Source organism: Rhincodon typus, chromosome 5 (assembly GCF_021869965.1).
Source record: "Rhincodon typus isolate 14 chromosome 5, sRhiTyp1.1, whole genome shotgun sequence".
NCBI classification, from domain to species: Eukaryota; Metazoa; Chordata; class Chondrichthyes; order Orectolobiformes; family Rhincodontidae; genus Rhincodon; species Rhincodon typus.
The window spans coordinates 95152253-95173389 of record NC_063336.1 but is presented as its reverse complement, the minus strand read 5'-3'; the positions used below and the strand labels follow the sequence as shown (position 1 = coordinate 95173389).

General features: G+C 39.0%; 1 protein-coding gene across 1 annotated transcript in view; it reads left to right on the top strand.

Moving 5' to 3' along the window:
* Positions 1–21137, top strand: part of LOC109932846 (disks large-associated protein 2-like) — an 86220-nt gene that overhangs the window by 4138 nt on the left and 60945 nt on the right. Inside the window, exons 2-4 of the mRNA XM_048597011.1 lie at positions 9066–9195; positions 13679–13898; positions 14502–14529. Of these exons, the coding sequence (XP_048452968.1) occupies positions 9066–9195; positions 13679–13898; positions 14502–14529 (378 nt within the window). The remainder of the gene's footprint in view (positions 1–9065; positions 9196–13678; positions 13899–14501; positions 14530–21137) is intronic.

Here is a 21137-nt window from a genome sequence, read left to right as displayed (position 1 = left end):
CCTTCATCAGAAAAGCTTTTCTGATGAAGGGTCTAGGCCCGAAACGTCAGCCTTTCTGCTCCTATGATGCTGCTTGGCCTGCTGTGTTCATCCAGCCCCGCACCTTGTTGTCTCGGATTCTCCAGCATCTGCAGTTCCTACAGTCTCTGAAAAATCTGATAGCTTCAATTTTAAAGAGGAATGGAAATGCTAACACATTAATTTTTGTACGAGGGACCTCCCCACTTCTGTGCGAAGACCTAATCACAACTGAATGGCCTGAATCTAATTTTAAGGGCATAACTCCCTATCTGACACTTGCTGACCAGTGGGAAGAAAGATTTTCTCTATCTATCCCATCACTTTCTTTCAAAATATTAAAAGTCTCAGTCAAGTTTTTTGTTTCTTGACCTACTATAAGCTCAAGAAAATACCAGCCTTTTATTATGTAGATTTCTGCTCCTGCTGTAACCATTGAAGCTCTTGTAACATTCTGGTGAATTTACTGTGCATGCCAACTTCCAAACCAGTATATCCTTTGTAAGGTGTAATTTCCAGAATAGTATGTAGTGGTCTAAACAGCACTTTCTTTCGCTATAGCAAATGTCTTTCCTTTTATATTCTAGCCTTCTAGTGATAAAAGCAAAAAGCCCATGACCCTTCTTGATTGTTTCTTGTACTTTGTACACTTCAGAGCCGTAGACAAATATCAACCTAAATCTCTTTGGTCTTATGATGTTCTTAGCTTTTCAACATGTAAATGATACATACAGCTATCTTTGTGTTTGGTCCAAAATGATAAACACACATTTACCTGCCTTGAAAATTATCTGCTGCAATTTCACCTACTTGGAATGCTTGGTTAGATACAAGAAAACTGTAGATGCTGGAATCCAAGGTAGACAGACATGAGGCTGGAAGAACACAGCAAGCCAGGCAGCATCTGGAGGAAAGGAGCAGTCAACGTTTCGGTTATAACCCTTCTTCAGGACTTTTAAACTTCTGTCTACACAAATTACAATTCCACCAATAACAATAAGTTTGGATATGGCTATCTGTTATGTTTTTTTAAGTTGTTAAGAAACATAGTGAATAGTTGAGGCCCCAGTACAGATCTTTGTGAGACACCATTGGTCACTTTCTTTCAATTTAATCACATACCCGTTATCCTTACGGTCAGTCTCCTCCAGCTGAAGTAATCCAGATCAATCATTTAGTTTCAGTTTTGTCAGTTGATGGTCTCTTATGTGGAGTAGGAGGCCAGTGTGGTCTTCGCTTTGGACTGAGAACGTCACATCTGATCCAAGAGGCTTGAGCATCAGTGGAAATTGATGGCAACAGATCTGAGTGAAGAGATGTCTCAGTAGCAAAAATCATCAGATAAATTCAGGAAGAAGGTCATTGGAGGGGAGGGAAACCATAGGGAGCGTACTTTTGCCCCTTTCATTCAACTTGAAATCTTTTGTTAAGACAAAAGAAATCATTTATTTTTCCTTAGCAGTTGTGGGGAATTCAGAATGGAACAGATCTGTCAATAATTAATTTCTGGATGGGATTCTTCAAAATCATAGAATCTCTACAGTGTGGAAGCAGGCCATTTGGCTCATAAAGTCCACACCAATCCTCCAAAGAGCATCCCACCCAGACCCACCCTGTCTATCCTGTCCTTGTAACCCTACATTTCCCTGAACACTATGGGCAATTTAGCATGGCCAAGCCACCTAACCTGAACATCTTTGGACTGTGGGAGGAAACCAGAGCACCCAGAGGAAACCCACACAGACACAGGGAGAGTGTGCAAACTCCATACAGACAGTCGCCTGAGGCTGGAATTGAACCCGGGTCCCTGGTACTGTGAGGCAGCTTGCTAACCACTGAGCCACCATACAGCCCTGATCCTGAATTACTATAATTAATTATATACAAGGATCCTGATTTATATATTTAAGGGATTGAATACTTGTGTCAGGGAGCCAGCTCGCTCAGTCAGCTAGATAGCCAGCACGTTGTCCAATCACATCAACAGTGCAGGGTCAGTTCCTCTCAGGGTGGAAAGCAATGGCAAATCACCACTGACAATAGTTGTCAAAAAAACAACTCAAGGTGAAGGAGCATCAATAGACAATGAGCCAAAGTCCTGCCTTCAGGCCGAGCACAACTGACATGAATTTGTGTTTTGGATGTCTGCCAGAAACTTGGTGTATTGTGTTTGATTTTCTACCCCATGGTGTTGTAATTGGCCTCTTGAGATATAACACAAATAGAGTTGTGTCTCTATCAGATAGCTGTCAAGGAAATTCTTTTCAGATCTGTTAACTGATTTATTACTGATGTTATGTTGTCACATTTTAACTCAATTATTTCAATCTCATTAACAGAATTACTTTACAAAAGATTACAATTAAATTTTTATTGCGATTAGAATGGCATCATGGTCAGTGCAGACATGGTGGGCTGAAGGGCCTGTTCCTGAGCTGTACTTTTTTGTTTGTTTTAATTTCAGTGCTAAAATAATTTGCTGAACTAACATACAATTTAAAAGAAGTACCAATGCTCCTCAGATTGAGACCCGATGAGACAGTTCATGGTTTGAAATTGTTTTTGAATTTTATTATGGTAGTTTGCAGTCATTTTTCTGAGTTAGTACAATTCCTACCAATTTAGATTTGAGATGCCTTTGCAGCTATTGTCTGGTAAAATCTGAAGCTACATAATAACATGTTATAACAACGCAATAACATTGTTTTCTGCAAGCAAAACAGTTAAAAAGATATGAATGTGCAAATCTGGATCTAACGAAAAATCTTTCTTTCTCTGTGACTCCACTTTCTCTGTTCCTCATGTGTTCTCATCATAAAGCTTTAGGACAGTAGGTTAAGAAGTATATGTACAAGAAGCCATTGGAATTATGTGATTTCTTGTTATGGATGTTCTGAATCAAACTTTGCCTGTTGTGTCTTTGTGCCTTACATGAATGGTCTTAACAATTGCCTAATAATCATAGATTTCAGAATTCATGAGATTAATCTTCAGTAAAGCATGATCCCAGCTTTAAAATATAACCAAATAATTAATAAAACGTGTATCATAGCCAAAAGGGCAAAGAGAAAAAGAGAAGGAAATAAATAAACAACTGCTTTGCAAACAAAATGATCAAAATCTCCCAACAATTTCCTTTAAATCCCATTGCAAATATTAAAGACCTTGTGATATATGGAAGAACATTAAAGTCGTCCAGTTTGGTGATGAGGTTCTTACTTTGGTCAGAAGAATAAAAAGCAGAGTTTTTCATAAGGCGTGCAATTGTGAATGTTGATGTTTTGAGAGACTTGGGTGCATTTGTTCAAGGAAGGCAAAAGTTAGCATATAGGTTTAGCAAGGCTTTAGGAAAGCAAATGACATGTTGGCCTTTATTGCAAGAGGTTTGGCGCACAGGAGTAAAGAAGTCTTGCTACAGTTTTGTATGAGGCTTTGGTGAGATCATACCTGGAATATTATGCTGCAGTTTTGCTCTCAATATTTAAGGATTCTTGCATTTGAGGCAGTGCAGTTATGGTTCACTGTATTGATTCCTTGGATAAGAGGGTTGTCCTCTAAGAAGCTGAGAAACTTTGGCCTATATTCTCTGGAGTTTAGATGAATGAGAGATGATCTCATTACAACTTTCAAGATTTGGAAAAAGTTTGACAAGATGGATACTGAGATAGAGACTGACAAGGTGCCTGTGTCACCGTTTCCAGGAAGGCCCACCCGCTAGTCTACAAGAGCCAGGCCAGTAGAGTGCCTTTCCTAGGGACCAAAACTCTGTGGTGGAAATCCCACCTTTCGGGAGTTACTGGTCAATCAGAAACTGGTGCATATTTTAACCAGGACAGTCACTGCCCCTCCAGTGGTTTTGCAGAAATGAAAGCAACCTGAAGCCCACGATGTTTGCTGAATCCCAGGCTAAAGGTCAATGATTATAGGAGCAGGTTTACGAGGTAGGGGTCAGAGAGAAGGAGGGTGTAGGAGAGTCAGTAGTGAGGGTAGGGGTGATCTCAGCAGTTGCCACTGTTTCTGGTGTGGGGTCCCTTGGTCAAGTGACTGAGTGCCTTTGATGGAGGGATCGTTCCTGGAAACCAGCAAGCAACCATATTAGGGTTTAGTTGTTAAACAAGCTGCACGGTGAGCTCCATTCTCTTCAATCCCATCACTATCATCCCACCACCACACGCGCTGCTAGATTAATGCCAGTGATAATACAATGAGGCCAAGATTGGACATCAATTGCCCAGTTAAGGGACTCAATCGGCAGCAGGGAGGGATGACCATCAACAGAGTCTTCATCACAGACTTAAGTGGGGTGGTGGCAGGTAGTTGGCAGATTCCCCACCTGCCACCCTCTCTCTGATTAAATACCACCCACCCAACCACTCACAATGGGGGAGGGCACAACATTCAGCCCATTCATTTCCCTGCTCAAGAAATCTAAAACAAGAGGACACAGTTTTAAGTTAAGGGACACTGACCGTTTAGAACTGAGATGAGAATCATTTTCTTCAATCAAAAGATTGTGAACCTTTGGAATTCTCTGCCTCAGTAGGTTGTACATGTACCATCACTGAAGATGCTTGAGGCTGTGATAAACAGATTTTTGGTAGCTCGGAGCATGAAGGGTGAGTTGGCCAGAAGTGAGTGAGGTTAAATCCCAAAATCAACTGCAATCTTATTGAATGGCAGAGCAGGCTTAGTAGTTTGTACGGTCTTCTTTTGCTCCTATTTCTGATACTCTATTACATTTATATGGAGATCTCTGTGGTAAACACTCAGTGCAGGTTTTAACTAGAATTAGGGCGGTTGTTCTTTCTCAGAAAATGATATTCACACGTACGGAGAATTTAGCTGTCAATTCTAAGGCTTACATTTTGGGTTATTTCAATTGCATATTAGGACACAGGGCGACACATACATTTCACATATTCAGATGAATTATGATGAAAACTGTTTAAAATCGCACAAGAAGGTAGTGGGATCGATGCCCACATTCTCCACTTTGGAGGGGCGGCACGGTGGTTCAGTGGTTAACACTACTGCCTCACAGTGCCAGGGACCTGGGTTCGATTCCAGCCTCGGACGACTGTCTGTGTGGAGTTTGCGCATTCTCCCCATGTCTGCATGCTCTGGTTTCCTCCCACAGTCCAAAGATGTGCAGGGTAGATGGATTGGCCATGCTAAATTGTCCATAGTGCGCAGGGATGTTTAGGTTAGGTGGGTTAGACATGGGAAATCAGGGGAAGGAGAATGGGTCTGGGTGGGATGCTCTTCAGAGGGGCAGTGTGGACTTGTTGGGCCAAATGGCCTGTTTCCACACTGTAGGGATTCTATGATTCTATAAGAATCACTGATTCATTTTAATAGATAGTTACGTATATCGTGACTCATTTGGATGTGCAAAGTAAATATTGAGGTTGGTTGGCTCGCCGAGCTGGTTTGTTGTTCCGCAGACGTTTCGTTACCGTGCTTGGTAACATCCTCAGTGCAGCCTCTGATGAAGCGTCGGTGTGTTTTCCTGCCTGATTTTTAAACACTGGGGTCCGTTGCGATGGATTGCCTCACTTCCGGGTTTACTCCGTGGTGGAATGTATACCTTAGATACATTCCACTATGGAGGAAACCCGGAAGTGAGGCAATCCATCACAACGGACCCCAGAGTTTAAAAACCAGGCGGGAAAACACACCGACGCTTCATCAGAGGCTGCACTGAGGATGTTACCAAGCACAGTAACGAAACATCTGCGGAACAACAAACCAGCTCGGCGAGGCAACCAACCTCAACAACCACAACCTGAGCTACAGATCTACTCCAAAACCTTAGCAAAGTAAATATATTTCAGTGAGTAGTTGATAGAGGTGAACAGTATGGATTTAACAACATCTGGTCACAGGGCGTACATTTCCCTTTCAAGCTTTCCTCAGGAGGAAGAGGATCACATAACACTGTCTTGAACACAGTGCACGTTGTTTATGATTCTTATATTTTAGAACATTTGTCACACAAGATTACAAACTGTATTGCGGTACAGATATTTGTTTTATTCATGTTGGGACACCAGACCTTGGGAACAACTCCAGGACAGATGACACTTCAAAATTGCTAACACAGGAGAAGGAGATCTCAGAAAAGAAAGTTTTCAAGGGCATAGGAATGAAAGATTCAAAGAAGACACTGGCACTTTTTATGTCCTTTCTTTCTCTGGGACAATTTTAAATATGTGAGGACTGAAAGGCCAGCAATGGGAAATGAAATACCTGCATTTCAAATTCTCAAGAGGCCCTTTTTTTTATTGACTGGACTAAGGAGAAGGTAGGGTGAGGAGCATTTTGGCCACCAAACGGAGGAGACCTGATCCCTCTGAAGTGTTTGGTTTAACCTAATGATAATAAAGGTCGAAGATCCAGACCAGCCAAATTGCACAGACTGGACAGGAAGTCTCATCACAAAACAATCCAAAAGGAAATATTTAAAGGGATGCAGACATTTATACTTAAGTGTTGTAACTGAGGGCCAGATTTTACTGTCTTAACACAGAGCCAAATTGCATCAGGCTGGATAGATGATTGACAGGTGGGACCTAATTCTGGGATTTAGTTGCTTGTAAAAGTGTCTGGGTCACAGTCTGCACCCAGCTGTACTGATTTTGCCAGCTTCATTGCAGAAGTGGGCATTTCAAATCTGCAATTTTCAATAAATTGGGCCAAGCTTTGGAAGACAACCTGTTTCACATCAGCTAAGAAGTACTGTAAATCACAGATAAACCACAGTTTGAAGATAGGTATGGATGCAACAACAATCTTTCTTATCTAGTAGCCAACTTTTATCTCCTCTTTTATTCATATAATGGCAAAAGCATGAAGTGCCTCAAGATTGTGACTGATGCCTTAAGTCAGGCCATTAGTAAACTCTAGGCCATCAGTAGACTCTAACCCTTACAGATTATAAATGTAGATCACATGGATCGCACCAATTACACTTGGCACTCTGGGAAATCCCTCCCTTTTGCCAGTATACACAATAGTCTGTGCTTTTACTGACTGTCCAGAGGTAATGTGTTAAACTGAGATAACACAGTGTGGAGCTGGAGGAACACAGCAGGGCAGGCAGCATCAGAGGAGCAGGAAAGCTGATGTTCCAGGTCGGGACACTGTGTTATCTCAGACTCCAACATCGGCAAATCTTACTATCTCTGAATGTGTTAAACTGATATTCTTTTTGCAAGCAACACAGTTAGCATTGACTTTGCTGGGGCATTACTGATTGCTCTGCGTGACTAGTGTCTCTGAGGAAGCTTGAAAGCAACTTAAAACATAAAATTTGACAGAAACTAGGAGTGATGTGCCTGTTTGCAGCTTGTAGTTCAATTCGATCCCAGTCTCTTTATAAGTATCAGTCAATGCTATAACAGTCAAAGCAAAATATGGTGCATACCATTTCTTCCATTATCTTTCTACACTTATAAAACAGCAGTGGAGCAGAAAACAAAAGTGTAAAATAAGAAAAGGCATGTGAAGGAGCTTTTGCAATATAGTCTTTTGATGGAATTTGTCAGTGGGGTGGCGATGGGTGGGGAGGAAGAATGAGGCATGTACAAATAAACTGCACGGCCATAAGGCATTTACCAAGTCAACTGGTAGCAAACATCAGGTTCCCTTCTGGATTCATTAAATATAACTTTGAAGAAGTTTTGGGGCTGTTCTTTGAGGGGCAATGCCAGATACATGATTGCATGGCTGACACTTTGTCCATATATCCCTTAAATATGCAGTTGGAATCCTAACTACATCATAGGGCCCTGATTTGTATGATCAAGAGTCTGAGCTCATGAAACCGATGTGAGTTTTGGCATATAGGGAAGACATCCTTCAAAAGGGTGGCCTCAGGAACACTAGAACTGAGCATTAAGTTTACCTATCATATTAACAATAGAAGCAAAATATTACACTAATATTATATCAGCTTTTCACACCATAAAACGACTCGAAGGCACACCATAGAAGCTGAATCAGAGAATCATTAACATTGGGTTACATATTCGGCTGAGTGACGAAAAGCTTTGTCAAAGAATTAGGTTTATGAAGTACTTTTTAAAAAGGAAATATAGGTGGAGAGGAAGGGACATTTAGGGAGGGATTTAGTGCCTCGATAACTAAAAACATGACCCCAATGGCAGTGCAAAGAAACTCAGGGTCATAGTGAACAGCATTGGAGGAACCTAGAGATTTCCAAATGCTTGGAGATTGGGAGGGGTTAGACCAAAGGAGGACTTAAGCACAAGTCTGAGAATTGCAAAATTTAGTTACAATTGCAAATTTCAGTGAGTTTTTAGTGGCTAATCAGTTTAATGGGCATTTAAAGTATGGTTACATACTCATTTGGATAACATCCCTCCTGAAACAATCTAGAGAAGTTTCCTCTGATATCACACACTTTGTTAGCCACCAGAACAAGGTTATGCTCCAGCATTATTTGTTTATGCAAACTCAGAATGTGGTTATTCTTTGTATAATATACTTCTGTTGTCAATACATTTCTTATGTCTAACTTTGTAAATAATGCAATTACATCAATGACAAATATCCAAAAAAAGGAAGTCAGAGTTGTTGGTAATGTTTTGAGTTTTATACAGACGTTGATGCTTCCAAGCATCATCTGGCAATTTCTTAAAGTAGTAGGATAAAGGAAGCAAACAGTTTTGATGGTTAAGAAATGCAACAATATGACATTTTAGTCAGTGACAATATGAAGAAAGTAAATGGATCCAGTTGTTTTTATTTGTAAAACTACAGAAGCCTGTCAAGTAAAGAAATCTGGCATAGGTTTTACTTTTCCATTTTGAACTGAATTCAGCATTTACTAATACTATTTTCATCCAATCTCATGATTACAATTCTGTATTACAACCATGACTACACTTCAGAAGTATTTCATTGGCTGTAAGATGTTTTGAGATGAGCAGAGGTCATGAAAAATGTTGTAGAAATGCTAATCTCTTTTTCACTCTTTCCTTCTCTGACTTTGTGGATCAAACATGCTTTCTTTTTCATTGCAGCCAGAACCACCTACAGTCTGCAATTGAAGTGACCATCAACCACAGTCTAGATCCTGCAGCCAATGAGAACTCCCCCAAGTTTCGCTCGAGAAATCAGAGCTATATGAGAGCTGTGAGCACACTGAGCCAAGCTAGCTGCGTCAGTCAGGTGAGGCCTAGCCTTCAGAAAAATAGTCTTCTTGATGTCAGCATTTTGATGTGGCATCATCAAAAACCATTTGCAGCCTTGGTCCATCTCAACCAAAATTTAATAAACAGGGCAGAATTAAAACTGTGAAGGCAAAACCTTGAACTATACAACAATGTGTAATTATGTACTGAAAATTATATTTTATTAGCAAAATGAAACAGCTTTTTTTTACTCTAAAGTACACAAGTGATCCTTTATTTAAATACTTGCGAATGCAGATCCAATAATTAGCAATTGTAATGACGTACCATTGCACCAATCCTGCTAAAAGTGCTTGTAGTCACTAAGCAAGTGCCAGGGTGATTTCAATTTATCCAGATTAGCTGGTTCTATTGGGCTTAATGAAAAGCATGCTTTGATTCTTATAAAGTCAGAAGTCACATTACATCAGGTTACAGTCCAACAGGTTTATTTGAAATCCTAAGCTTTCAGAGTGCTGCTCCTTGTCTTCGCCTGACAAAGGAGCAATGCTTCAAAAGCCTGTGATTTCAAATAAACCTGTTGGACTATAATCTGGTGTCATGTGACTTCTGACTTTGTTCACCCAAGTCTAACAGTCTTGTTTTGTTCTAAAAATCAAAACCTTGCTATGATTACGCATTTCATTGACTAAATAGTGAAATCTGAAAATAATCCCTTTTTCTTTGACTGTAAAAATGAAATTGTTATGTTATCCACCAAGAAGAAAATGGTCATCAATAAGCATAAGCAAGAATATTGATTACCTGCTGGATCATTCATCTTAACATTCATCCAGGAGAGCTGGTATAATTGGAAAGGTTTTAGCCCATTCTATTAAACTGGAGAATAAACCAAGTGGAAATTTCTTAATTACCATGAGAAGCCTAGAATTGAGTTTTGGCAAACACTTTCAGTATCTTCATGAAATCTGCAACATTGTCAAAGTTGGACAATCAAATATTAGTCTTATTAACTTTCCATGAAATATAGCGCTGTCTCAAGGGAAATGTCTCAATCCAAGAAACATAGTGGACCATATACTGTCAAGGCAAATTTCATTTTCTGAGAGCACATTGGTACTGATCAAGAAGGAAATCTGTGACAGAACCCCTATACGTGAGGAACTATTGATATTACAAGTTATTTCCAATGCAAGCTTTAAGTGAAACTTCAGTATTAGCTAGATGCCCTGTACTAGTGATAACTGTAGATAGTAGGATCATTTCGACACCTCATAATGACAGTTCTTAGGAATAAAGGGATCAAAGGAAATGAGGTTAAAAGCAGGAACAGAGCACTGAGTTGGATGATCATTCATGATCATACCAAATGTCTGGCCTGTTTTGTGACTTAAATTGGTTTCAGTCATACCAAACTAAGCTTTTCAATCTCAGTGAACCACAATCACCATAACAAATACTGCAGCTAGCACCTTGAAGGACAGTCAAGTCATGAATGGTGTTTTAAAGAGTGAAAAGCAAGGAAACTTTTTTTAAAATTTAATATATTACAGTGAATTCAGTTAAATAAAATGTCTTTATTTACCACTACACAGTGATTAATAGAAGACTGTAAACTTTGGGAGGATTGAATCCTGGTAATAATTTAATCCATCACCCTACATTTATGTTTTTGAGTTTGGCTTCAGTTGTAAAGTTGTAATTAATTAATATTGCGCAGTGTATTTAGGTGTAAGCATAGTGTGCTTGATGTTTTGTATATGGACTTTCAAAAGGTGTTTGACAAAGTGCTACATAATAGATTTATTAGCAACAGTGAAAGGACAGTGGCAGCATGGATACAAATGGTTAAATAACAGAAAACAAGTGGTGTGAATGAAAACGGTAAAAGCTGAAAATATTCAGTAGGTCGGGCAGCATCTTTGGAAACAGAAACAGATTATAATTTCAGATCAGCAACATCTCCACAGATGCTGCCTGACCTGCTGAATATTTTCCCCTTTACTGTTTTTTTTTTTCAGTTTTTCAATATTTGCAGTGTTCTACTTTTTGAAAAGTGTGAATGGTGTTTAGCGGACTAGAGGGAAACATACATCTTTAAAGCCCAGGTATTGTTATTAGACCCGCTGTTCAATTTGATATGTTTTAGTACAGTTCTAAGAGATAAAGGGATTAAAGGAAATGGGGTTAAAAGTAGGAGCAGAGCACTGACTTGGATGATCATCTATGATCATACTGAATGACAGAGCAGGGCCCAATGGCCTACTCATGCTCCTGTTTTCTATGTATCCATGTTTAATGATCTGGTCCTTGGGAATACAGGATTTAATGTCAAAGTTTGTTAATGATACAGAAGTAGGAAATCTAATGAATAATAAAAAGGTTAGCAACACATGGTAAAGATTCAACAAATGGCAGGCATAATTTATCATCTGAAGTCTTGGTTCAAGCTGATTCAATGGTAACATTCAAAATTAATTGGACAAATATTTGAAGGAAAGAAAACTATACAGGACTAAAGGAAAGAGCAGGGAATTAGGATTGATTAGTTAGATTTACCAAAGAGCGAAATGGCTTTGATCTGTGCTGCATCATTGAATTCTAATCAAATCAATTCCACTGAGTTTAAGTGGGACTGTCTTAAATTACTGAAATTACTTTTATTCTCATTAATTGACTTACAGGACAAAACCTCCAAATTTTCATCTTGCTGTTGAATTAGGAACTTAGGCAAAATGCAATAATATTGAACTTAACGAAGCTCGTTTGGCTCAATTATATTTAAAACCATTAACAAACAAAACAAAGTCTGAGCTACTCCCTTTGTTCTGAACAGATGTACATCTATTTTTTTAGAGAAACATGTAGAACATTGAATAGGATTTAAAGAAAATGCTAAATTGTGAAAATCTGAGTAGCAATTCAAAGAAGTGAACAGAATGTACTGAAGGGACCAAAGGTATGATTGTTAAATTTGCAATTTGCACAAAGACAGGTGGGAATTTAAATTGTGAAGAGTACACAAGGAACTAATAAGGGGATTATAGATAGGTTAGGTGTGCGAGCAAATATCTAGTAAATGAAGTGTAACGTGGGAAAATGTGAAATTGTCCACTTTGACCAGAAGAATAATAAAGAAGCATATTGTATAAATGGGGAGAGATTCCAGTGCTCTGAGCTGCAGATGGATCTGGATGTTCTGGCAGATAAATCACAACTGGTTAGTAAGCAGCTACAGCAAGTAATTAAGAAAACTAATGGAATATTATAATTTATTAAGGGAGGTGATTACCACAAAACTATTAATCCATTGATCCAGATAATGTTCTGGGGATCTGGATTTGAATCTTACCATGGCAGATGTTGGAATTTGAATTCAATAAATATCTGTATTTAGGAATCTAATGATGATTGTCAGGAAAAGACCATTTGATTCAGTAATGACCTTTAGGGAAAGAAACTGCCATTCTTGCCTGGTCTAGCTGATATGTGACTCCAGACCCACAGCATTTCAGTTGACACTTAACTGCCCCCTGAGAAATTACAGCTGGATAATAAATATGACCTGGACAATGATACCCACATAACATGAATGAGTTTAAAAAGATAATACTTTATTGTGAAGGAAATTGAATGAAACAATACGGAAATCATGCTTCAGTTATATAGCGCATTCGTGAGATCATATTTGATGTAATGTAGGCAGAATTGGTCTCTTTATGTAAATGCATCTGAAAGAGCTTGGATGATTTGCCAGGTGAATAACTGGAATGAATGAGTTGTCTTATGAGGAAAGATTGAATGGGCTAGATATTGATCTGCTTGAGATTAGAAAAGTAAAGGATGACTTCCATTTCTAACGTTTGCCACTTGGGTGGAAGGAGCAATATCACTGCCGCACAATTGTTGCAGTTTTAGTCGGCCCCACTACAGCCAGGTATTACATGTAATAAGTAGAAATACCACCCATTCTCTTTTCTGACAGTGTAGGAAATTCAACAAATTTACAAACTTAGCTGAGAATTTCGGAACTTCACTGGGGCCACCTTTGCACCCCCCAGTAATATTTGATTACAGGGATTCAAAGATGTCCACTGTTGCTCAGGATGTAAATGTGGAAAATGCACTTGATAATGTAAACACATTGTTATTGTTGTTACTCACAGTCCTTACTTGCATTCAGTATAAATATGAAAAACTATTTATCTGGCAAATTACCTTACATGACCCACAAACTTACTGAAGTTTAAGATCGGGATAAAAAGTGGCAGAACCATGAGAAATTTTGGTTCTGATTCAAATTAAAACAATATACTCCAAAAGTATTCATTAAAATCCATGTAGTGCCCTGAGGGGGCAGCCTGGTTTTCATTGACCCAAGGCAGTTATTTAATTATTTAATAATGGCTAAGGTAGCCATGTTTGTGCGTTTCCAAAGGAAGAGGGAAAATAAAGCGCTTTCAAGTGATAGTTTGTGTTTCATTATTGATTTTGTTTTTCAGGTCAGTGAAGCTGAGGTGAATGGACAGTTTGAATCAGTTTGTGAGTCTGTTTTCGGAGAGATTGAATCACAGGCAGTGGATGCTTTGGATCTTCCTGGCTGCTTTCGCACACGAAGTCACAGTTATCTGCGTGCCATTCAAGCTGGATATTCCCAGGACGATGACTGCATCCCATCAATGTCATCTTCAATTATGGCCTCCTCCATCAGATCCACAACAGGTATTTGAATTGGTCTTTCATTTTGGTAGAACCTGATGTCTTCCCCTTGTTTTAGCGGAGGTCCCAGTCATTTCAGAAGGTTTCTAACAACAAGGCCACATGATCAGGTAAGATCCAGATATGGTAGGACCACCTCAAGGCTGAGTACTATGCATGTTCTTCTGGGAAAGGAGCCTCTGTCCACCCTCCAAGGTATTTGACGTCAAGGAGTAAGGAATGTCTTGGTCCCCTAGTTTGTGAACCCCAATTCACAGTTATGTTTGAATGATTGACAATGGTATTCTACTTTAATCTTCACAAAACCAAATCTCACCTGCTGGATCAGGCTGGTCTTGGGGCCTAGACTGACCCCTCTGCCCAGATTTAGCGAGGGGCAGAATTTTGACTTTTTTCATTTAAAGCAGCTCCTTTTACAAACAAATTAAGGAAGGAGATATGTTATCTTGCAGGAAGCAAATGGGGGATTCCCACACTCTATCCCTGCCATCAAAATGACTTCGAGAAGTATTTCTAGTACCTTTAGCAAAAACAGGCATAATGTTGTTCCCCCAATACCAAAGGAGGCTCAGTGTTGGGTATCACAACATTGTGCCTGTGGCCAAGTTCTAAGGCAGGTGCAATCTAGCATTGTGTCTATAGAAATGATTTGGACTATTTTCTCTAATTGCTATGAAGAAGCTTTACCATGCTTGTTCTTCATTTTTTTCTACATTTTAAAAACATGAGAACTAGGAGTGGGAGTAGGCAATTTGACCCCACAACCTTGCTCTGCCATATGATACGATCATGGCTGATCTCAAATTCACTTTCCTGCCTGCTCTCCATAACCTTTCAATCCTTTCACTAATTAAAAATCTGTCTCGCCTCCTGAAACTAATTCAATGTCCCAGAATCCTCTGCATTCTGGGGTAGTAAAATGTACAGATTCACGACTTTTGACAGAAGTAATTTTTCCTGATTTCTGTTTTAAATCTGCTATCTTTTATCCCTAAATCTGGTCCTCCTGATCTAGATTGCTCCACATGAGGAAACGTCTACATCTACTTTATCAAAGCCCTTTAGCATCTTAAATACCTCAATTAGATCTCCTCTCATTCTTTTGAACTCCAGGACATCATAGGCCTAAACTGCTCAATCTCTCTTAAGACAAGCCCCTCATTTCTGGAATCAATCTAATGAACCTCCCCTGAGCAGTCTTTAATACAATTACATTTCTCCTTAAGTAAGGGGGCCAAAATTGCATGCAATACTGAAGGTGTGGTCTCTACATTTAACTGACATTTTTGCTAACTTTACAGCAAATTATGCTTCAAGACTTTATACATGACAAAAATATATGGAAGTTTCCTTAATATCTTTGCACTGGGAGGCCTGAACAAAATACTTTTCATCACCACACCCCGCTCCCCCCAAATGTTTCAGGTTGGCGATTAAAGATCAACAACCTGAAAGCTGAAACATTAACCCCGTTTCCCTCCCTACAGATAGTTCTAGACCTGCTAAGCATTTCCAGCATTTTTGGTTTGTATTTAAATAAACCACGATTTCCACTTGCAGTAAAGTGTTAAGCTAACAACTAAAGCTTTCCTATCTATAGGGACCTCTCACCTCTTGCGCTCATAAATACACCCTCTGCCAATTATTAACTATGATTCTATAAACAGATAACTTTATAGTTTGAAGTTTTATGCGCTACCTTTTTACATCAGATTTGATTTTCTATTCCTTTCCCATAAGTGATCCTTTGCTCCCTACGTACAAGTTATTTTCTTCTAAATCCAGGTAAGGAGCAAGCCCAAGGCATCATTCTCACTATTTCTATATAGAAATATATTACCACCTCAACTTTATAAAACTGAAGAAAAATTGATTGGGAGCTGAAATTTCCTCCAGATTAGCATTGGGAAGACCAGAGATGATATCATTAGTTAAATTCCCCATTCTCGCTGCAGAAACCACCTCCCTTCCTGACGACTATTCCATAATTAACCAGACTGTGCTTATATTTGTGTCCTGTTCACCCTCGGATTTGTGACATTTTAGCCTCCAAATAACAAACGGTTTAGATCCGTTTCTGTAATCTCACTCCAGTCCCTATTTTGACACATTTGTGGCTGGAACCCCTAGCTTAAGTTTTATCTCCTCCAGTTTTGACTACTCCAGTGCTCTGGAGGTCAGCCTTCATTCTCTCCAGTGTAAATTTCAGCTGATTAAATGTTTTACAGACCATATCCTATCCTGCCACTAAGTCCAACTAAATCTTGCCTCAGCTTAAAATTTTCATTGTTTTTAAATCTGCCATGACCTCAGCCTTTTCTGTCTCATTAACCGTCCCCAAGACTTTCCATTGCTCTGACAATAGTCTGTGGTGCACTGCCCCTCCTACTGCCTTCAACTTAAAAGATCCCTTACTCCAGAATTCCCTACCTTAACTATTCTACGTCTTCCCTACCTTGCGTTAGTTAAGACCCTCCTTAAAACAAGCTTTTCACCATAATATGGGTGACCTATTCAAATTTAACCTTCTTTTACTTCACATTGTTTTTCTTGATTACACAGCTATGCAGTGCACGAATATATTTTTCTTCATGAAAGTTGCTAAGTTAATGCAAGTTATAATTTGTAGCTCAATAAGTGGAATTACAAGACATCTATAGTATGTACATTCAGACAGCTATCAGTAATGCTGGACACAATAATGTTGGGGATTAACATTTAACATATATCAGCATATTAAACCATCCTTTTTTAAATGTGAGAAGTCTACAGATGTTTTCAAATGGATTCACCAAGCAAGTGAATCTACTCATTCTAGTGCCTTTGAAATGACCTATAACACACCAGGGTTTTCTCCACAGCCTGCAGAGACAACAGCAGTGTTTCAATGTAAAGTGACAATCCGAATTCTGTACTAAGATAATTAAGTGTATAATCATTTTTAGTAGTTACAATTGAAACTGAAAGTCCCTGTTCATCACATGCAGGACACATAGAAGATAATAAAGTGTGATTAATTAGTACAGATGATCTCATAAGCAACAAAAGATAAGTTCAAGCAACTGAGACCATTTATCTTCCTCACTGGCTCCCAACTGCAATCAGCACAATTTTATTTGTTGAAATTTATCCTGATGTACTAATAGAACAAAATCAAAATTCTGCAGGTATTGAAAATGTGAAATAAGGACAGAAAATGATGAAAGCACTGATCAGGATAGGAAGCTTTCTGTTATTTCTTCATTTGGAGCACATTAACAGTATGTTTCTGAAAAACAGTCATACTGGATTCGAAATGTTAACTCTGTTCCTCTTTCCTCAAACCCTGCCAGACCTCCAGCATTCTCTTGTTTTAGATTTCCAGCATCTGCAGTATTTTACCTTTGCACATATATTTACTCTCCTTTTTCTTAATGTTTTGTTGAGATGAACCCATATGGCTTCAGCAGAGGTATAGGCAGAATGCTCACATCTCTGCTATGATGGTTGAAATGCTGTTTGCCAACATTCCAGAGGTTATTCAACCCACAAGAATCCCAATAAAGACTGTTCCACCTGCACTGGTTCAGTAGCCACACTTCATTCACCATGCAGTTGTAGACTTGGTCTACAGAAGAAGACTGTCATTGCAGTTGCTTGCAACAAAATGCCAGTCAGCTTTGAGGCACACATTCCACAATGTGCTCAGAAATTGTGACAGTAGATCACACAATCTCTGCTGCTTCAATAATTCTCCTCTTCATCGATGATGCCCATTTGAAGGGATCTTCTAGAGTCCCGGGTCATTCAATGCTATCTCTCTACTGCTGTTCCCTGATTCTACCATCTGCTCTTGCTGCCTTATAAAACACTAGCCTTCAGGTGAAATCCCTAACTTGTCCATTGGAGTACGATTGTATAAGCTGGTGCATGTTCTGCCTAAGGTCTGTGATAGTACGTCTTCAGGTGATGAAACTACTCTGAGGTGATGTTTTTGGTGCCAATAAGCCAACTGCTGGATATATGAGAACCTTTGGAGAAAAAAGATTTGACTGAATACTGATAACACCGGACTATTTGAAGTTATCATTTTGAATATGAGCATATTTCACACACTGAAGCATGTCAACATGACTTGAGTGTTGTGTGCTGCAGGGGAAGTTGACATTTATTTCTGTCACCAGGTTGCTGGAGCACCCTGAATCTCCCATGTCTCATAGCCAGTTACACCAAGACTTTGTTGGTCCCCGGTGCCACTTACACCCCAGCTCTTAATTGAAAGATGCTTGGAGGGCCAACTCCAGTTCTCTACCTCTTGTGGTTTTCGGAGTTCTTTTCTCCTGCAAAGAAGGGAAGAAGATACCCACTAGAGATTGCAATGACATCCCTGATGAATAGAGAGCATTTGTTGAAGGGGATATGAGGAAAAGGGATGACAGCACATAAATTTGAGGGTGAGTGCCAGGATAGATGGTGTGGTGAGGCAGTGCTTAGAAAGACAGGAATGTTTGGGAATGATATCTAGTTCCGGGTCCTCCCAACCTGCTGCAGCCCTCCCAGAAAGGTATTGGGGAAGTGAAACACAGTCTTTGACCATCTACATTCCATTACAACATTTGCTCAACTACTGAACACTCATTGCTTCAGCTTGCATGTTTAGAGTATCCCTTTTAAAACTGAATTGAGACCTGTTGCAGGAAATCCAGAATCATGGTGGCATGGTTAAAAATTTATTGACAGATACACTTAACATACTTCAAGGCTCTCTGGACATTATCTCCATGCCAACCATGCTCCCAGTACCTCACATTCTGTCAGTGCACTAAATGTCCAGCTAACATTTCAGGCAGGTCATTGACCTTTCAGCAGTACTAATAATCACAGCTTGTTGTGTTCATTGCAAACAGCATGATGTAAACAAGTAGCAGTTCATCACTCACAGTCTTTGCAGAATACTATTACAAAATCTGTTTTACAGTGAGATACGGGATTATTTACTCTGTGTGTTATGATCCAGTTATGCCCTTTTATTAGTCTTGAAATAGTTCCGTATTAAGCAGTGTGAAAATAGATGTATGCTTTCAATTTTTTTTACCACATCACTGAAGTAGCAGATTTTATTGATGAGGTTGACTGGTGAGCTTTAAGAATAAAATTGAAAAATGTGACAGATCAAAAAATAACACAGTCTACTTGATAAAGTCCCTCAATCGTTTCTTAAATCTGCTTATTTGGGGTACCAGTCAATATAAGGAACGTTATTTTGTTTTTTTTTGGAAAACCCTCTAATAGTATGTTTCTGAAAGTAAGCAGCCTGACTCTATTTCATGCTTGGTGTTCACTTCATCTTTCTGAATGATTAGCAGAAGCAGTTTCATGTCAAAATAATAAACGTGCTGCTTTATTACACTATGGAACATTATTGACGTAGTCTTGATGCTTTTATCCTTCTAAAATTGTTAAAATAAAACAGAAAAAAATCAACAGTTACAGCATTATATACCTGTGGGATCATTATGAATAGCTTAGGAAGAAGCAGGGAATTTTAAAAATGTGAACTCAGTTGCGATATGTATCTTTCTGATCATCTAAGCTGGGATAGAAACAGACACTATTCAACATGATGAGCCATATCTGATCTCTTTCTTAAATAGGGAAACTATCTTTCCTGTACTTTAAAGAATAAGTTAAGGAACGATCCAAACACCATTTGTACTAAGTAAGAGGATATATACTATTGCCTTCAAGCCTTAAAGTATCAGGGAAAAGAAAACTCATTCAATTTGTAGTACAAAATAATCAAAGTTTTCTTCTGGGACAGATTGCAGATGCGTTAATCAATGCCATTGTTTTCTGCAGATTATAATCACTGCCTATAATTAACGCAATTAACTCACTTAATGACATGATTAACTTCTGTGAACTGATAATATGGTTTCTGCTCCTGAGAGTTTCAGTAGTGTTCAAGTAGTCTTCTGTCACAGTGGCAGTGTTCCACCCTCTGAATCAGAAGGTCCAGGTTCAAGTTCTGAGGAAAGATCATTGGACCTGAAACGTTAACTCTGATTTCCCTTCACAGAAGCTACCAGACCTGCTGAGCTTTTTCTGCAACTTCTGTTTTTGTTTCAGGTTAAAGTGTCTCCTACTTGAGAGGTGTATCATAACATACCTGAACAGGTTGACTAAACATTTTTACCATGGGGTGGAGCTTCCACTCAGTTGCTTGACTTTTTTTTAAACTGGAATCAACCAAATCAGTGCAAAACCTTACAGAATCCGAAACACAAATGCATTCAGTGCAAATCGAGTTTCTCCAGTCTTTTGTGCTAGTGTATAAAATAGTCAGCAAGAAGCCATTCCATAAAACTAGCCACAATGAAAGTTTGCATTAATCACCATTGAGAGTTTCTGTAAATTGGGCAAGATTCTAAGGAGGCTCTATTGAGGGTTGTTGTGGTATAGTGGTAATGTCCGTACCTCTGAGCCAGAAGATCTGGGTCCAAGTCTCACTAGAGGTATGTCATAACGTGTCTTAGGCAACTCTTAGCATTAGGATGGTTATTTTGGGCACAAGAACATTAATACTCACATTTTATAGCTTTTGAATTTCTTTCTACTTTACTAAGAAACTGACTACTTTAGAAATAATAACTAATAAATGTTGAATATAGTTTTCAACGTCATTGCCAATCTTGCAAATACAGCCTGTGGGTTGGCACTGCACTTGAATATTCTTACTCGTTGCAACACACCCATTTTCAACTGATATTAATGAAACTGGAACAAATTATCACTCTTAAATTTCTTGAGGAATATTTTTAACGCAAAATTCATTTTTTAAAGAAGTTGATTTAGAAAATCTGCCTAGTTTTGCTGGTTATACGCATTTTTTTCTCATTGGTGATATACAAATGAATTTGAGCAGAAACGTGGGAGAAAATAAAGAGCACTTCTTCAAAAATTGTGCAACTTTTGACTCACCCTGCGCGCAGATTGCCAATCGCATTCCTAGCAGAAACTGTTCCCATGTTTTAATTTGCTTGCACCTGCACAGAACCGTCATTAAGATATACACAAAGGCAAGGTGTTGTGCCCATGTACTGTCAAAATGGGGGCCACAACCCTAGACTGAATGAATTATCATTGAGAATATATACTAATTGGGTCTGTTTGCAGGCCTTTGGGGAGATTCTAAACACTAAGTTCATTCTAAGATAACAAGGTGTAGAGCTGGATGAACACAGCAGGCCAAGCAGCCTCATA